Here is a 20,096-nt window from a genome sequence, read left to right as displayed (position 1 = left end):
CTGCCTTTTGATTAGTGACCTATTATCTACCTAATTCCGATTTCCCCTTCTTCCCAAATACAGTACCACTGAATCAGGAGACACAGTCTGCCTGTAACGTGACTGTCCATTGATCAAATTCAACATGATCTTAATTTGTAGCACAGACAGGTCCTTAATAATATTCTGTAACCAGAGAAAAGATTTCTGAAGTCCTGTCTACTCTACAAAAGGTAGCCATATTATAACTGAGTCAAAGTCAGTTGAGTTTGCAGTGCCAACGTGAGATCACGGAGTAGAGAATTGCTTACAGATTCCCCTTCAAGAATTCAGTGTATTTAGTGACTGAACTGGCAGCTTTGCTCCTTGCTGACTGAAAATGGTCTTTTGTCTTTTTGCCAAATGAGGATCTGGTGACTGCCCCCTGATCAGTTTATCTATGCAAGTACAGTACCACCTCACCTGCAACAAGCAATGCTGAGGCAAAAGCATACAAATTGCAACAGTGTACATTCGTGCTCTGATACTTTGGAGCAATTATTTCATGCCAGGTCTTTCTAAAGAAGCCAAATGGTTCCTGCTGCTATGCATAAACAGAGATTCTCTCTTTATATTGGGATAGATTTTCTTCTGTGGGGGAGAACTGCTTAGCATAGCAGAGTGGCGGTGCGGGACATGCAGTCTGGGAGCTGGTTACAGCTCTGATTCTCTGTCTGGCTCAGCCTAACTCAGGGCATGTTAGACCAACCACAGAGTCCTTAAAGGACCATCTCCTAAATGAGAATAGCCAGAACACAGCACTGAGAACCACTGATACAACCTACCCAGCCATCAATGCAGATTCCCCAAATCCCCATTTGTCTGAAGAGAGGATTCACATAATAATGGAATTTTTTGTACTTACACGTGTACAATGTGGATGAATACCACATAGAGAGGGTTTCATGGAGTAGTAACCAAATCAATCAATGAATTACACTCAAATCAGACAAAGAATTCAACCTTTAAACAGTACAAATAAATATACACAAGCACTCACACCTGGTTGCAAATATACCATGAAACAGAGAGACAAATAAAATAGACAAACTATAATGTAGACTATATCCTTAATTACTGGGTTTTTATATACAGTATAAAACGTCTGTTAGTCTATAATGTCTGTTAGTCTATAAGGTGCTACAGGATTCTTTGCTGCTTTTACAGATCCAGACTAACACGGCTACCCCTCTGATACATACCGGTATACAGTATAGTTCCTTGCTCTGTTGCAAGTCTAAAATAACTGTATGCTGGATCCTGAAGTCTTTATTTCTCCTGAACTCCTATTGATCCCAGTGGGAATTAAGCTCAAGTAAGGAGGATTGGGTCCTTTATAAGGAAAACATTATCTATGATAGTCACTTCCTTTATTTAGTTAATGTAGTCAGTTAGAGTTAGCAACTGAGCAAAATATACGGTACATTCCGGCCATGGCAGTCCTGGTGCAGTTCTGCTGCACAAAGGAGCGCAGCAAGAGGTGACAGACGTCTGTAGGGGTAGTGGACTCCTTGAATGGCATGGAGCCAGCTCCATGCAAGATGCTGGCTTGTTAGCACACAGGACTGTAAAGTGGAGACCTACTGGTTCTATGATGGAGTTGTCCTGCTATGTGTGTGGGCAACCTGAAGGCATGCTGAATTTCTCCTAGGAAGGGACCTTTTTGAGTCAGCACTAAACAAAGGCATGATGGATTTATGGAAGATACATTGTGAAAGGGTGCTTTTTATGTGTGTTACTACATCTTTTAATGGGTTCAATCTGCCAATGTAATGAGCACCCTCAAGACCCATAACATTTTTTGGAGTTGATGGTGCTCACCACCTTCCAAGAAGTGATCAGCACTTCACAGGATCAAGCTTTATTTTTGTAATGTTATGGCGGAGTCAGACTTTTATTTCAGCCAGCCATGTGATCACTTGCACAACAATAAAATAACATAGTTCAGTTCATAACCTGCAGAGTACTAGAGCTGAATACCATTTCCTCTCCTTTCTCATGCATGCTTTGTTTATTTATATACTTTTTATCTTTTCCTTTTGCTTTTTTTCTATTAGCCTTTGCTCTGCCAAGAAAAGGAACACTGTCATAATCTGTTCATTTTCCTTTAGCCAGGAGATTATGGATGACAGTTCACTGCCATTTTCTATTTTGTGTATCATTATTTAAATGTCTTTTTCTATGATTTTCCATGTGTACTGTAGACAAAGGTTCTTAGGTGTACATGCTTATCTTGGCTACCATATTTTACATTACATGAACTGATTATCATTGCGGGTGAGATTAGCATGTATGAGTGCTGTGCTCTTAGTTCCTAGAATTATTTTATACATATATTGCTGCATTGCAAATAGTGTCATAGTAATGAGATGCAAAAAAAAAAAAAAACTATTTAGTAACCTGCAAGCCTTTCATGTAGAAAGATATATATAAGGACATGTCAAATCATATGCTTTGGTGTTCTTAAGTAAGGAAGTAAATGCAACTTATAGAGATTTATTAATGTGTGTTTGAAAGATCTTCTTATTTGTTCCCATGGCTACCCAGAGAAGTACTAATGCCTTCAGCAGAATACAACCTCCAATGATAAGGACTGTCTTGAGGAATAGATTATCATGCATCATTAAAAGCTATGCGTCTTGATAAATAAATAATGAAGTTTTGTCATTTATTATTTTCTTTGTTCACAGAAAAACAGTTTAGTGTGTATTGAATTGGTGAATTAATATTGAAAAATATTATTTTTACTTGAAAAGGTATCTGAAAGGTATATATATGTTTATGCATTTCCCCTCCATACCCTGTTTTTGGGTAATGTATTTAATATTCTATTTCATTTTAAGTTGTAACACAGATCAATACAAACGAGACCCACTATCAATTTATATGCCTTGTACTTTATGGGATTTATGAGCTCAGAGTGTGTGGGCCCCACCTTCTGAGGTGCTGAGCACCTCTCTGGAGACCTTCAGTATCTCTCAGAATTGGATCCTGTGGACCAGCTCCTCAGCTGTGATAGGACAACTCTGTGCTGCTCCATCAGTGCAAAGCTGCCCTAAAATTATCTTGCCTAGTCCACCTGCCTAGGGAGACCCTTGAATGGAGCAGAGCAACTGCAGTGCCTGCTACCCCACACCCACCTCCCTGTGTCTGGCGCTGTGGACACAGCTAGCAAAAGAAAGCATGACCCCAGATCCCTATGCTATAGCGAATTCTGGGTACTGTCAGGACCACAGGCTGCACTAGGTATGCAAGGGGATCCAAGACAGATTGTACCAGGATAAGGGCAGGGGCTGCAGAGCACCATTTAAAGTTTTTGCGGAGCATAGATTTGTCCCCTCTCCCCGACCTGATCTCCTCTCCCCTGCTTAGGCATCCCTTCACTCCTCTGCAACAGTCTGACCCCCCACCCTTTCCAAATATGAGTGAATGGCACTGCAACCAGGCACATGAGGTCTCAGCACCACTCAGGTTTAGCCCAGCCAAAAAGTGGTCAGCCCCTGGCCTGAGTAGCTCCCCTGGTTCCACAGCTATGATAAGGGGAATGCAAAGGTGGCCAAGACCAGCTTTGTAGCAGCCAAGCCCTGCTCGGTTTCAGGTAAGCATCTGGCTCCGTGTGGACAACTACTGCAAGAACAATGTGAATTTGAAAATGTGGCCCATAGTGTGAATGCTCAACTAATGTTTCCCTGCCTGCCTGTCAGATTGCTGAAGGCTATTCTGAAGGAGATGAGTGAATGTGCATGTTTTGGATCAGTCTCATGAAAGGAGCAGTTAAAATAAAAGAGCAAAAATTATGTCATCTTGTGGACTGGCAGCACGTTTGTGCCAGCAATGCATTATTATGCAGGAACAGTGGTTAAGCATTTTGGAGATGAATGGAAAGCTCCTTTTAGTGTCAGGTGTATGGGTCACAAAAAAGTAATACTTACGAGATGTCTTACAACTCTGCTGCTAGCTACCAGCTACTGTTCACACCCATTGCCATGGATAAAAATGTCAGCTTTGATGACAATTAAACAAGCACCAGCATACACTTCACTTTCCTTTTTCTCACTAGCAGACAGTAATTCCAATGGAAACAGCAGCCTGCAGCCAAAAGCGGGGTTAGAATTCACTTGTTAATAGGGTGACCAAATGTCCCGATTTTATAGGGACAGTCCCGATTTTTGGATCTTTTTCTTATATAGGCTCCTATTACCCCCCATCCTCTGTCCCGATTTTTCACATTTGTGTCTGGTCACCCCACTTGTTAAATACTTTCAGGTGTGGCTTCCAGCTGAACCCTGCTGAGTTGAGCATAAGACTCTCTTCAGTGGTTAGATTCCCTCACATCTATGCCTCTACTTACCTAACCTGTCTCAACCCAAAGAGTCAGTAAAAGGTGTAAGTTGAACATTGCCTCTATCCTACTTTAACTTCTAAGTCTCAAGAAATCTGGCTGAAACTAAGAGAGTCTAATTTACACTGCTTTACAAATCACATCTGAACGTGGCCCACAAAAGTCACAGCAAAATAATTATTGCATACCTATGTATCTTTTTTCCTGATTCTTACTCCTAAATTCTAGAGCTGAGTGAATGATTCACTATGAATAATTTATCTGATGAACCTAGCCTACTTTTACACCCACAAGATATCTGGTGGCAGATTGCAATTTCCTTGAATTTATTTGTCATTGAAATTATTCTGGTTTTTTTTTTATTATTTTGCCATTTTTATTAGCTATATGGCTGCATAATGAACAGTTCTTTTGCAGAATTCGAGACACACCATTCACCAATCAGGCTATTCTGGTTAATTGTGGTTGGTCAGACAAATCTTAGGGTGTTGCTCTGGTATCTTGAAAGACTTAAGTGTGCTACATGAATATTCACATGGGCAAATTAAAGTCCAGTCTCAGTGTTTATGTGCATATGCAACTTTGAAATTCGCTTTCTGCAAATCTTTGTGGCATTAAGCTTGAACGCCCAAATATTCGTGGAAAGTGAACACTAAAGGGGCATAAGCATGGCCGACATACAGTCATTTAAAAATGTGAGCAAATACTCATGGGGATTTGTTTGCAGTATTTGCTCAGCTCTCCTTACTTCTAACATTTTACTACTATGAACTCTCCAATATTGACTGAGCACCACACTATCTGTGTTCAAAAATATTACAGCTGTGTGGCACCTTTTATTCTTGCCCTGATTCAGTGGTGATTTCTACATTTTCGTATTTGAAAAACTAGTTAGTTTTAGCCTAAACAATGTATTTGAGCTGTATAGTAGTATATGACCCATTAATCATCTGACTTCCCTCTTAATGGTTGCTGCACCTTCATATGCTGAACAGAGGTGTTATGTGAACATTTAATACATGCAATATATACTGAACATGAAGAAGTGAGCCACACACTTTTCTTAGGTAAAATACACAAAAGCTGCATGGCTATGAGTCCAATCGAGCAGTCTTTACTCAAGCAAATCTCCAACTGACTGCAGGATCAGGCCTTGTATGACTTAGTCTCATCTGTACTACCAGTTATTTAAACTGCATTTAACATCAGATCTTTACTTTTATGACTCTTCTTTGTATTATCTGTATCAGAAAGGCAATAAAGTGCCTTGTCTGGAAGATAAAACAGGTTTGGAGGGTTTGATCCTATTATCTTACTCAGACAGTATGTATATTTAGGGGCAGATTGTGGCTTTAATCTGCATCCAGTGGCGGAGAGAATGCAGAATGGTCACATGCAGTAAAAGCCAGTGGAAGAATTTTGACTGACTCAGCAATAACTCTTTCCTGGGCTGCAAGGGATTGTACCAGACTGGCAGCTCTCCCACCCTTTGCATTCTCCCCAAATAGATCATGCCTCGTTCACACACAGAGGTGAAAGATGGGAAATGCTTCTGCCGCCAACCCCTTATGCACCTGCACAGGGATAAGGACAAACCAGCCTTTTTGTATAGTAATATCATGCAGCTAAAACAGTTTTGCCATTGAGATTTCACTTTGAGAAAGACACAATCAAGACCAGTGGTTAATAAAGAGAAAACAAACGCAAGACTTTTGATAAGTTGAATGACTGGAAAATGGTTTATACTGATCTTGTGAATCCCTACTGAAGTTTACTATTTTTGCTTGTGAATCCCTACTGAAGTTTACTATTGGAGGGAATATTTAGAGCAAATCCTCCCTTGTCAGCTTGTGGCTTAAAATTAAAATATTTACTAGGTATAGAGGCCTCTCTGTGTTAGCTCTCTCATTTTAAATATCAGCCATTAAAAATAAAATTATTTAATTCATTTTAATGCATGACTACTTAAGGAGATACAATTTACATTGATGATCAGGACATACCTTCAGAAAGGGCTAGACGTAAAACAAAAGATCTCCCAAATCATCAGAGTCATCCACATGTACAATATCTAAACAACACATCAAACATGCAGTGCAAAAGAGAGAGGCAGTACCGAATATGATGGTGTAGGTGGCCACAGAATAGGATAGGAGTGCAAAGACAATGAATGAGTATTTTAAAACAGCAAAGAGAGATCAAAACAGCAGATAGATTTAAATGTACACAGAATAACTTGACACTACAGAAAATGCCATCATAAGGAAAAAAGACACACATCAGATTTCTGCTTTGAAAATCCAAATATCTGTGTGCAGAGCCATGTTTTTTAAATCAGTTGGTGTTATATTTGTACTACTAGAGTTTGGTCAGTTTAGAACAATTTGTTAGATTTATCATGAATTAAGTTTCATTTGATATTTTGGGGAAGGTAAAAAACAAATCTGAAAGGCACACTGAGAACTTTTCTGATAAGAATAAAGAATACTTGTGCTACATGTTTTACGCCTGACTCATTATGAAAAACACTAGTTTTCAACTGATAAATACTAGCATGTCCTGAGGATTTTGCTAACATTGATTTTTTACACATAAATCCTGACAGGCCTAAAGAGAACCTCTGTAGATTATATTTTGTTTTAAATATAAGTGGAATTTGTATTACAATGTATTTACGTCATTTTTCTTAAACATGGAAGTCACATACAATCTGGAGATGAGGGTGTTAGATTGCTTCTTTTGGGGCAAACCCTGCTCATTCCTCCAGGGTCACAAAAGGCCCAAAGTGCTACTGAGCCAGTGCACTGATAGAGCATAGGGGAGGGAACTAAATTTAAGAGGACTTTACCCCATGTGCTATGGACATCCCAGTGCAGCTGCAATTGAAGGTGGGTGACAGGGACTTGGGGAAAGAATGAGATCTCTGGACTAATGGATCAACCACTTCATGGATCCACTGGCCACTGACCTGCCTCAGAGTGGGCACACATAACAGGAGATACTGCATGCCTGGTGCTGCAACAATTGCAGAGCAAATCTACGTCCCGCAAAATTCTCCTTTACCAAACTTGGCTAATTGCAGCAGCAGGAGGGAATTGTATTTAGCCTTCTAGAATCTCTATCCCAAATGTTTGGGTTAGCAAATACAATACAGGAGCAGACAAAAAGTTTTATTTTACCTTTTCACCAGTTCTAGCCAGAGTCCCTGTTCTAAGTATATAGGGAATTCTGGCCCATCCAGTAAAACTTTACCTAGTAGTAAAAATGCAAAAGAAAACATTTAACTGGTTCCACTGCATTTAAAATGTTAGCGAGCTTTATAAAACATTTTAATTTTACTATCTCAACATTAAAATTGGCTATAAATGTCTATTTGAATTTCCTAGGCTTTGCGTGGATTATATCAGATCTGATATTACTATTCCTTACCAATTAAAAAAAACATAAGAACTAAACCAATAACAATGCATCTGAGAGCCTGGCAGCAGAAAGGAGGTATATTTAATTAATTGCTCCCAGAGCACAGTTTCACAGGATAGGAGGAAAATAATTGCTACTAATGACCCTTTCAAGGCTCAGGGGATGGGATCATTGAAAGCCTGGTCCTGCATTGAATTCAGTGAGAGCTCTTGGAGTGACAAGGAATGTTAGATGTTGGCATCAACATATCAGAGGTAAATCATGTAGCAAACATCCTCCTCTCTCTTCTTCTTTCTCTCACTCCTCTTTTTCAGTGAGATTGTGACATGAAAACTAACCCCTGAATCTTGCAAAGACTTACACATTTGTCACTGAATATAATGAAATCAGTGGACTGTTCACAATATATAAGCTAGGAATGTGTGTAAGACTTTGTAGGATTGAGGCCTAAATCAGATAATCATCACCTGCCTTTATTCAATTTCTCTTTTCCTTTCTTCACCTTCCTCCTTACAGAAGGCTTGTGACATTCAGGTAACTCATCACTTTCCCTATTTTCCTCAAATTCTCCGCATAATGAAATCCTACCCTATAAATAGCATGTAATTTTTTAAATTATATTTTTAAAACCAACTCTTTGACAAACAGGATCTCACAGAATAGATATTTAGCAGAGTAATGGGACATTTTGTGTTTGATTCTCTAAAAAAACATATTTTCTCTGTAAAATATTGTGATATTTTTTAAATATCTAACGCACACCATGGAGAAACAGTGAAGAAGGCTATGCACACAATCGAGGTCTGGTGACACCACAAACTACTCTAGCTTTTTCTCATAAGCCTTGGTCCTACTCCCATTGAAATTAAAGGGATTTTTTCCATTGACTTCAATGACAGTACAATCTGGCCCAAAGTTCCCAAGAAGCCATTGTTCCAAACCTCAATTGTTAACTCATAGTTAACTATAGATAATATAATTCACACCAGTATCTAATGTTTTAGTTTCGGTTCAAATACCTGTAGTATCTTTTCCTTTATTCTTAAACAAACATATACGATCCTTACCATAAATCATGTTTTATAACTATACTCCACAGATAAAAACACCCAGTCAGTTCATTAGTATTTGGCTAACATGTGTTTGGTTCTATGTACATGGAACAACACACTGCCTATAAATTTATCACTGAATAGTATGTTACATGGACAGCTGAGTTCAGATAAATGTATAAGGTCAATCCTGCAAGGTGCTGGTTGCCCGCAACTCTCATTTAAGTCAATGGGAACTAATAATACCCAGCACTATAGTATAGAAGGCAGAATAGGACACTTTGCAGAACGGGGAACTTTATAATCCAAACATACCCTCTCTCTATATTAAATAACCTGATGCACCTGTTAAAAATATTTGCTGTACATGACTGATAATTATAAAGAGGGCTCAATTTACTGTATATACATTTGAACAAAAACAGAAGTAAGGCTTTCAGAAGGGGACAATGGTTCTTACCTAGCGGAAAAATGTTTGTACAGGTGTCATCCATCTCTCATTGTGTACAAAATAATGTATCTGGCTACTGGAAGTAATTTTACAATGAGGTAATTAGTGCCTCATTTAATGAATAGTTTTTGGCAAGCGCTGTAAACACACATGATGTCACAGATAGATACAGGCACAAGGATCACACAATTCAGTCAAAAGAGCAAACATTGGTAGGATGACATAAGATTTGAGACACATGCAAAAAGCCATCACTGAGAAGCTTGAATAAATGCATAGGCCACCTTACAAGTTGCAGCAGAATATACAACGTTAACTCAACTGCTTACCCACTAAGTACACCAAGAACCAGGTTAAGTACGAAAAATGAGCCAAGGATGATAAGACTAACAAAATAGATCCATGGCCATTCACATCCTATTGCATCATTTACCTGTAAAATGTAAGGAAATAAGTTATGATTCAGCCATTCATTAAATAGCAGAGTCCTTTTAGCAGCTGCCAGATCACATAGGTATTCATTGTTCCAAAATAAACCCTAATTTTTAGTATCTGTCATCTCCAGCACTTAGTTACACATCAGCCTCTAATTTTTTCCCATTGTATATTATTAGGAAAAGAAAAATTGGTTCCTCTTCTAAATGCTGAAAATATCCATTAAATCTGTTAGGTATTTGGCTTAGTTAATTTTTAAGACAAGTGGACTCATATTTAACTTCTTTACTTACCCAAATAAGTTTGCAGATGTTATGCCCTGTAACAGAAGGCATGTTTTAAAACATCACATTTAAATGAAAGGTATTTATAGTGGGGTTTTTTTTGTTTTTTTTGTTTTTTCATAATTTAGCCTCAGGTTAAGTACGAACCCAAAGCCTATATGCTGGTAACATTTTAAATTTTTTTAAAATAAATCTCTGGTTTTGGTATCTGTACATTATTTTCAGGGTCTATGTCTTGGTTATGGTAAACTGTTTCTGCTTTAGATATACAGCACAACTGCAGGAAGAGAAGAATCTCTTTTTAAACCACATCAACACTGCACATAAGCTCACCTGTATAATATAACCTGTGTGTTCATAGCAACTGAATTCAGGACTCTGCTTTCATGATGAAAAAGGTGTATGCTTACCCGCTCAATACACCAAGAACAAGATTTAGTACGAAAAATGACCCAAAGATGACGAGACTGACAAAATACACCCAGGGCAATTCAAATCCCATAGCATCATTCATCTGTAAGAAATAAGATGATCTTATAGAAGTAGTTTCCTATAGTATGTAATAAGGAAGAATTAGAGAAAAAGAAAAGAGAGCTTTATAATGCAGTGAGACAATATTCTGTGCATTTTCCTTAACATTCATTGGAGGAGGCCCATAGGAGGAGGAGTAAAGCACTGGCCACATTCACTTTACATTCCCGGCACACACACTGAAAGAAAAGAATGACTATTGCATAGCTTTGCAACTGAAAATTATTTTGCCAAACATATAAAGGTAGCAAAACAGGAATTTTGTTCTTTGCTTAATACTTTGCATACAATCTCAATTTCAGAAAATGTTTCTCTTAACTATAAAATAAAACAATACTTATAAAATGATATTTAAGACATTTGGGGTTTTTTTTCATTTTTAATATCAGCATATTTCTTACCAATACCTATTTGGATTTTCTTCTAAAAAGCATACACTAAAAGGTAAAACAGATACATTGCAATAATATAAATATCCTATTATTTTTCTATAGCAAATAATTTCAATAAACTCCTTACCATAAATATATAATTGGGTGCAGTGAGATATTCTTAATCAGTTTGTTAAGAACTATAGTGGGAATATATTTGTGTAACTCAAAAGTTTAATTTATAAAGTAAAACCTGTGTTATCCGGCACTCGATCAACCAGAAAGCTCTATTAACCGGCATTTCTGTTTTCTCCCAATACAAATCTTCTATCTAGTAACTGGGACTAGTATATTGCCCAGGAAAAATCCAACTGACTAAAATTAGAATTTTTTAAGGACTATAGGACTGGGGACTTTATTGTGAAACAAACATTAGGCAACCCTTATTCCCCTTCTTTAAAAGTGTGTGTGTGTGTGTGTGTGTGTGTGTGTGTGTGTGTGTGTGTGTGTGTGTGTGTGTGTGTGTGTGTGTGTGTGTGTGTGTGTGTGTGTAGGCATGAAACAGGGTTTAAAGACATGTAACTTCCACTCAAAGTCCTGCTAAAGGATTTGAATCCTGTCATTAACATCCCTATTATAAGAGATCTGAGTCTTTTTTTAAACAGAGAAAGAAACCGTGATAAGTTTTATTTCTCATTTTATTTTAAAATCTTATTACAAAGCCTCCATTTCCACAAGGTAAAAGTATGCCCTACACTTGTCACAGTTTAACACATACATAAATCTTTGCAGAATCAAGGCCTTGGACAGTTTTCAGTATTACTCAGTTAGCTGGAGTGAGGTAATGTATATTAATTTTTGTTTCACTTAAAAAAATGTCTAATTGCATTTACTTCCAATATGACTAAAAAGAGAAGATCTATCACCAAGTTCTTATATGTCTTTTTAAAACAATCTACGCCAGGTCATTTTTCTATTAAAAATATTTTATGTAACGGAACAGAAGAGGTTTTAAATAAGACAGATTTTACAGGACTCAATAGAAAACACAGAAAAACTTTTAAGTAGCACAGGGTATTTTTTGTAGGGTTTTTGTTTTGTTTTGTTTTGTCTTATTTTGGTACTGGGGGAAGACTGTCATTGTATCAGGTTTCAGAGTGGTAGCCGTGTTAGTCTGTATCAGCAAAAATAACGAAGAGTCCTTGTGGCACTTTAGAGACAGACAAATTTATTTGGGCATAAGCTTTCGTTGGCTAAAACCTACTTCATCAAATGCATGGAGAGGAACATACAGTAGGGAGGCATAAATACACAGCAGAGGAAGATGGGAGTTGCTTTACAAAGTGCAGGGGTCAATGCTAATGAGCCAATTTAAGTTGGAAGTAGGCAATTCTCAACAGTTGACAAAAAGGGGTGGAAATCACTTTTGTAGTGTTAATGAGCCAATGTAAACAAGGTGGCCCATTTCAAATAGTTGACAGGAAGAAAGTATTTAGCAAGGGGAAATTAGGTTTTGTAAAAACAACTAGGAGTACTTGTAGCACCTTAGAGACTAACAAATTGATTTAGTTTCTGTAGTGACCCATCCACTCCCAGTCTCTATTCAGGCCTAACCTGATGGTGTCCAGTTGGCAAATTAATTCCAGTTCTGCAGTTTCTCGTTGAAGTCTGTTTTTTAAGTTTTTTTGTTGAAGAACCTGCCACTTTTAAGACTGTTACTGAGTGACCAGGGAGATTGAAGTGTTCTCCTACTGGTTTTTGAATGTTATAATTCCTGATGTCAGCTTTGCGTCCATTTATTCTTTTGCATAGAGACTGTCCAGTTTGGCCAATGTACATGGCAGAGGGGCATTGCTGGCACATGATGGCATATATCACATTGGTAGATGTGCTGGTGAACAAGCCCCTGATGGTGTGGCTGTTGTGGATAGGTCCTATGATGGTGTCCCTTGAATAGATATGCGGACATAGTTGGCACTGGGGTTTGTTGCAGGGTTTGGTTCCTGGGTTAGTGTTTTTGTTGTGTGGTGTGTAGTTGCTGGTGAGAATTTGCTTCAGGTTGGGGGGCTGTCTGTTAGCGAGGACTGGTCTGTCTCCCAAGGTCTGTGAGAGTGAGGGATCATCCTTCAGGATAGGTTGTAGATCCTTGATGATGTGCTGGAGAGGTTTTAGTTGAGGGCTGTAGGTGATGGCTAGTGGCGTTCTGTTACTTTCTTTGTTGGGCCTGCCTTGTAGTACGTTTTAGCCCACGAAAGCTTATGCCCAAATACATTTGTTAGTCTCTAAAGTGCCACAAGGACTTCTTGTTGTTTTTGTCATTGTATCACAATACAGCAATATTATCCCTAAAAACCCTAACTAAAGAGCTAAGTCATCCCCTGCTTCTGATAATTCACAGGAAGGAAAAAAGTAGAATCATCCACCCTCAAACTTTCTGTGAGGGTCCCACAGGGCTTGGTCCCCTTCTCCTTCCCCGCTATACCTCATCCTAGGTTATCTCATCCACAAACACAAATTCAACGACAGTACCCTCTCTATACTGATGACTCACAGATATACCTCTCTGCTCCAGACTGTCTCTTTCTGTCCAAATTAAAATCTCAGCCTGTGTCTCTGACATTTACTTGTGGATGTCTAGCCATCAACTCAAGCAACCATAGCTAACACAGAGCTCTTAATCTCTCTCTAAGTCTTCGCCGCTACCTCCTTTCTTGATTACTGGAGACAACATCACCATCCTGCTTGTCATTCAGGCCCATAACCGGTGTGTCTTCTTCAACTCAAACCTCTCTCTAGGTCCTCATATCCAAGCTATATCTAAATCTTGCTGATTCTTTCTGCATAACATCTCTAAGATACAGTCTTTCCTACCCATCCACACAACTAAAACTCCTGCCCAGGCAGTCATCATCTTGCATCTCAATTACAACAACATCCTTCTCTCTGGCCTTGACAAATGCAAACTTGTCCCACTCACATCCATTCACAATGCTGGGGCAAAATTCATTCTCCCAGCCCATCACTTGCACCATGTTATCTCTCTGAGTATCTCCACTGGCTCCCTCTCCTCTGTCACATCAAACATAATCTGCTTGTATTCACTTTGAAGGCCCTTCACATTCAGTCCCCAACCTATCTATCATATCTTTCATTTGCTTTGTCGAAAGGCCCATGATACCAGAAGGAAAAGGTCAATCTCACCCAGTGTTGATGGCAGCTTTTTGCTGGTGTAAACCATCTGAGAAGACTCCAAATGATATTTACAGCCTCCCTTGTGTGAGGTTCAAGCCTGGGGAGCTCAACATGATCACTGCAAGCCAACAAGATGCTGATTTGCTTAGCCAGGGAGCATGCCCAGAGCAGCCAGAGTTTGTGCTAGTTTAGCACCATGTACCCCCAGAACAAAACGAAAGCTGCTTTCCCCACTTCCTTGCAGATACCAAGATGGGGGGGCTAAGTTTGAAACATCCTCTCTGTGTCACAATGGCCACGTTAGCACTTGTGATTTGCACATCCTTATGGTTGCTTCCCTGAAACTTGCCCTAATGTTTTTTTACCACAAGCACTAGTTTCTAGCGTAAAACTCATGTAAGAAAAAATCACTTTCCATTACAGTGATGCAATTTTAAGACCCAATATTATGTTACCATCCAGAGCTAACACCATTGCCATGAGAAAGTTGGGAATCACAGCTATTCAATGGTATAAATAATTTGCTAGGGTTGGTGGGTGTTAGTTATCCAAATCAAAGCTATTCTTAGTACTTTGATGGGCTAGTACACTTTTGGTGCTGATCTAAGATTGAATTCAGCATACCCTGGACCTCCAACCAGCATAAAAAACCATGCAAATTTACAGTCTCCTTCAAAGACATGTCCCCTGATCCAGTAATGTTAGTTGGGTCCCATTCCCTGTATGTTCAGAAGCAAGCCAAGATGCCACTTGGGATACTACAGATGACAGGGACCGGATTCTTGCCCAACTCTATCAGACAGAGATCTGGAATGTTAGACTCGCTCTACCATTTTACAAGGTCAAAAAATTGGAGTCTATTACTGCACTATTCCCGGGGGAGAGATTACAAAGAGGAGGCCACAAATGCCCTATCCCAGTTTTGTCCCAAATCCCTACTTCAATCCACTTTGTGTCTTTCAAAATAAGCAAGTAAAATCAGATCATCCCAAAGAACATAGTTGCTGTGAAATACAAGATGAAATAATTAAGGATATTCAGGTACCATCCATACCTTACTATCTACTGAAAAAGTATCTCACTCTAGTCTACATTCCAACACCTGGAACAGATTCCAGAATTGGTGTGCAGATCAGGACTTTAATGTGCTTATGGCCTTTCCATTTGAAATATCCTGTATTTTCTACAAACTGGTATCACCCTTGGACTCAGAGAGAACATATTGGAGGACCAAATGTCCAATTTCAAGACAGTCTTAAGGAGCTCATGCTTGCTCTCCTGTCTCATTCTCTCACTCAGATTTCTAAAAACATAGGTCTGAACCTGCCTCCTCTCGTGATTTTTTACTACCTATTTCTTCAGGCACTTATTCAATTTCCATTCAAACTATTTTTATACTTTCTGTACATTAAGCTAAATTTTTAATTGCAATATCATTGGCAAGGTGAATATCAGAAGCCCTTTCCATTCAGAGACAACTCATTTAATGAAGCCAAATGGCACTCTGCCTATCTCAAAACTTTATTCCAAAATTCAAGACAGATTTCCACAGGTCAAAAGAGGCAACCCAAATGTCATTTTGTCCATAATCCAAAACAAAAACGGAGGCATGGCTTAGCTATCAGCTAGGCTGAGTAAATCTACCTCTCCAGAAACAAATATATTTGCAAGCCCAAAGCATTATTTGTGGTCTCTCACCCAAAGTGCAGAGCAAATCCTGGCTCTAGCCAAGGATTCAACTGTGAGATGGATCAGGAGTTGTAGCTAAGAAGCATAAAAGACCAAAAGGCCTAAATCCTCCCCATGAATGCCACTGCATGTCAAATCCATGCTCTGTCCTTTTTCGGGACCGAAAAGTGCTGTACATTGCTAAAACAGGTTTGTAAAGCTGCCATGTGTACCACTTATTATGTGTGCCAGTCACCCCACCTTCTTTCTTTTTCTCTCACCCTAACCCTAGAGAGCTCTCACTGTGATTCATATTCTGACAGTACTGGCTCAGGAAAGATGAAGGACAAACGGAATACTTTTCATACCAGTCAATTTGATCTCTCTATAATAGCTGGTCCTCCAGTACAGAGGCATGTAATCTTCATTTACATCAGTATTTGTCAGCATTTATTCTTACATTGTTGCCATTTCTTGACTATGCTGTGTCATTTTTATGCCATTTGCACTGGCATTAAATCAGTTTACATAGTACATTTTAACAGCCTTGAAACACTCATTCTTGTGCAGAATGATTGCCCTCCCTTCCATGAGGGACACAGTGACTGACAGATCTGCCTGCCTGTGAGCGCCTAGAGAAGGGTCACAACTTACAGTCCAGGATCAAGGAACATGCTATTTTGGAGAAATAAAATTGGCAGGTAAGAAACAATTTCCTTTCTTTATCAATCTGAATATACCATCAGAGAAAGGTACATCTGCCCACTGAAGACAGAGAAAGTTTATCTGTGCATACACATCCTTAACAATATAGGTAATACAGGGGTGGGTACAAGAAGAATGTCTCATTGTCTCAACTCTGTTGAAATGCTATAGCCTACCGTGGCAGGAAAAAGATGAGTTAAAACCTAAGAGCACTATACTTCCATAAGGCACTGCTCTGTCAGCCAATGAGGCATACCTCCTAGTAGGAGTTCTAGGGAGCATAATGCTTCATATAGGACCCAGGACTCTCAAAGAAGAGCCATTAATATACCCTTTCCCAGAGAGCAGAATGTGCTCCCCTCTACGCTATAGCCCCACCACTGCAGTCTTGCTGTCAGAAACCATGATGGGGATGGCCAGGCCTAGCAGTTGGAGCCACGGCAGTCTGGCTTAGTGGTTGGAGCCAGAATCAGGAGTCCAGAGTGGGGTTGGAGCAAGGCTGGAGCGGATTAGGAATAGGGCTAGAGTGAGAGCAGGACTAGGAACAGGGCTGGCGTAAGAGCAAGGCTGAAGCAGGCTAAGGCTTGGGAAGTCTGTTACAACAGACAGGCAGGAGAGTGTTCCAAGCAGTGGAGTGACATTGAGCAGAGCAGACTGAGCTGCTATTCTTCCTGTGGGGCTTACATACCTGCTCTGGGAGCCATCAGACCAGTTCCTGCCTTCTGGATTGACTGGAGTCCATCACAGGAGTGACTCATCATCTTACACTTGCACTGAACAGAGTGCTAGGATCAGACTGTGAACAAGTCCTTTATAACGCCACAAGAGGTGGCGCAGGCACCTTTCTCCACTCTCCCCACCACCAGCTTGTGTACCAGCCACAATCTTTTTCTATTTAGGACCTAATTTCAGGAGTGCTGGGTATCAACAGCTCCCACTGAAGTCAATGGGAATTGCCATTGCTCAACACCTTGGCTCCCGCTGTACAGTTTGTATATTGAACTAATTGGTCCAAATATACAACTCTCTCAGGTGTAACAGTGAAAGTGTAGCATCATTTTAAAACAAAATGGTAACACTTTACAGTAAGTCCCAGAGGAACCAAATCGATTAACAAATCAACATTTACTGAGTTATTATACAGGCAGGGGCGGCTCTAGCCATTTCGCTGCCCCAAGCACAGCGGCAGGCACGTCTGCGGGAGGTCCACCGGAGCCCCCTGCCGCCCTCGCGGCGCCGGCAGAGCGCCCCCTGCGGCATGGCGCCCCCCAAGCACATCGCTTGGCGTGCTGGGGCCTGGAGCCGCCCCTGTATACAGGGGTATTTGCAATACTCCAGTTTAACCCAACACAAACTAAAAAATAACTACTGTCTCTCAGATACCAGTGTGTGGTAACTGCTGGTGAGGTACCCCAAACCTGGGTAAAGTTGCATGCAAATCCAGGCCTAAGTTTTCTTAAAATGTGGCACTGGCTTGCTGAAAAGTTGTAAGCTTCTTTGAACCTACAGATGAATCTGGACCTGAATTATGGGATTTTAATAAAGCAGTATCATCACATGTCTAACGTTTGTTTCCGTCCAGCTTCTTTTCCATAATGTTTCAAACTCTTTTCACTTCAAAAGGGTTTTGGTGTGGTGGTTTGCTGGTTTAAAATGTATAACATCTTAACTGACATTTAAGTTGGTGAATTTATTAATCAGTGGCTAGAGTATCCTTGGTAGCACCTTAGAAATGAGAATGAACTACAAACCCAATTTCTCGATGGGTTTACAAAGCCCTCAGAAATCAGGGTTTTGTGAACAGGGCGAATTGATCCAGCAGGCTTTTAAGTCTGCGCTGTAGGTTCACGAACCTGAGAGCACAGACTTCGAAGCCTGCTGGGAAGCTCCATTCATTTTAGAGGATTCCAGACAGCATTTCAGCCAGTGGTTTTAAAGTTTGTGCTCTGGGGTCCCCCAAGCTGCAATGGAGTTAACATAAATCTGGTTAAGGGGCTGGGCTTCAAGTATAGCAGCTCCTCTAAAGCTGGCCACCTGTAAAAGGGCCTAGTTTTACCTATGCTATACCCTGGGCTCTGGAACAAAAGCACAGATTTCTCTGACTCTTTCCTGGGCTGGCTGGATTCATCGTCACTGCACTGCAGACCTGGGGATCCTGCAGCTCACTGACAGGTACACCCATGGGTTGTGAATTCTGAGGCCCTTACTTTGTTGTCAATTTCACTTCAAAGACATTTGGTAAACCAGGTTTGTAACTGACATGCTGGTAAGGGTTCTGGCTAAAAGAGTCTAAGAGAGCCTGCCAAAAGCTGAGAGACTAAGCAAGGCTTACTGAAGAGAATGGATAAAGGTTACATTATCTTAGGGTATGTCTAAACTACGAAATTAGGTTGATTTTATAGAAGTTGATTTTTAAAAATCAATTTTATACAGTCGATTGCATATGTCCACATTAAGTGCATTACGTCGGCGGAGTGCATCCTCAGTACCATGCCTAGCATCGACTTATGGAGTGGTGCACTGTGGGTACCCACAGTTCCCGCAGTCTCCACTGCCCATTGGAATTCTGGGTTAAGCTCCCAATGCCCTATAGGACAAAAAACATTGTCGTGGATGGTTTGGGGTACATTTAGTCAGTCGCCTCTCCCTCTGTGAAAGCAACAGCAGACAATCATTTTGCATCAGACACCAGGGCGATTAGAAGAGCACATTGCTTATTGTAGCCAAACTAAAAATCAAACTGTTGCTTTGGCCATCCTCTGCAGTGGAGTGGCTGGGTGCCTGGAGCCTCCTCTCCCCCCCCCCCCCACGTTCTTGGGCATCTGAGTGAGGAGGCTATGGAACATGGGGATGAGAGTAGGCGGTTATAAAGTGGATGCAGCCGGGGTCTGTGCTCTTGTTGGCTTTCCTGCAGCTCCAACAGACACTTCATCATGTCCTTTCCTCGCCTCTGCCACTGAATTCCTCCATGCATTAAGCTGTGCCCTATCAATGCGGGAGGACTGCATGAGCTCAGAAAACATGTCAACGGGAGTGCGTTTTGTTTGCCTTCTAATCTGTGATAACCTCAGGGACAGAGATGATGGGGGAGCATAGAAACATTCTATGCTCTACGATTCTGGGGGGACTGCATGGTCACCTGTGCTGCTGAGTTTGGCATGCTGACCAAACAGGACATGAAATTTAAAAGTTCCCGGGACTTTTCCTGTGTACCTAGCTAGTGCATCGGAATTCAAAGTGCTGTCCAGAGCGGTCACAATGAAGCACTCTGGGATAGCTCCTGGAGGCCAATACCGTCGATTTGCATCCTCAATACCCCAAATTTGACCCAGCAAGGTTGATTTTAGCGCTACTCCCCTCGCCGGGGAGGAGTACAGAAGTCAATTTTAAGAGCCCTTTAGGTCAACGGAATGGGGTTGGTTGTTTGGACGCATTCATTTTTAAATCGACCTAATGCGGCTAAATTCGACCTAACTCCATAGTGTAGACTGGGCCTTACCCTTCTAATTACTTAAAGTCACTTCTGAATTTGAACTTCATGTTTCTAAAGGTAAAATGGGCTATTAAAATGCATAGCATTACTATGTTTCCAGATGACTCTCTCCAGTTCAACATAATGTAAGAAAA

At 40.3% G+C, this 20,096-nt stretch overlaps 1 protein-coding gene across 6 annotated transcripts in view; it reads right to left on the bottom strand.

The window, feature by feature from the left end:
- The window catches only part of CACNA1D (calcium voltage-gated channel subunit alpha1 D), a 351,709-nt gene that overhangs the window by 153,289 nt on the left and 178,324 nt on the right, over positions 1–20,096 (bottom strand). For 5 of the 6 annotated variants that reach the window (XM_039546606.1, XM_039546605.1, XM_039546604.1 and 2 more), the window contains one exon: positions 10,413–10,516. The exons of the other annotated variant lie outside the window; for it this stretch is intronic. In XM_039546606.1, the coding sequence (XP_039402540.1) occupies positions 10,413–10,516 (104 nt within the window). The remainder of the gene's footprint in view (positions 1–10,412; positions 10,517–20,096) is intronic. 6 annotated transcript variants of the gene reach the window in all.

Source organism: Mauremys reevesii, linkage group 7 (genome assembly GCF_016161935.1).
Source record: "Mauremys reevesii isolate NIE-2019 linkage group 7, ASM1616193v1, whole genome shotgun sequence".
NCBI lineage: Eukaryota > Metazoa > Chordata > Testudines > Geoemydidae > Mauremys > Mauremys reevesii.
This window is presented reverse-complemented; position numbering and strand designations above follow the sequence as displayed.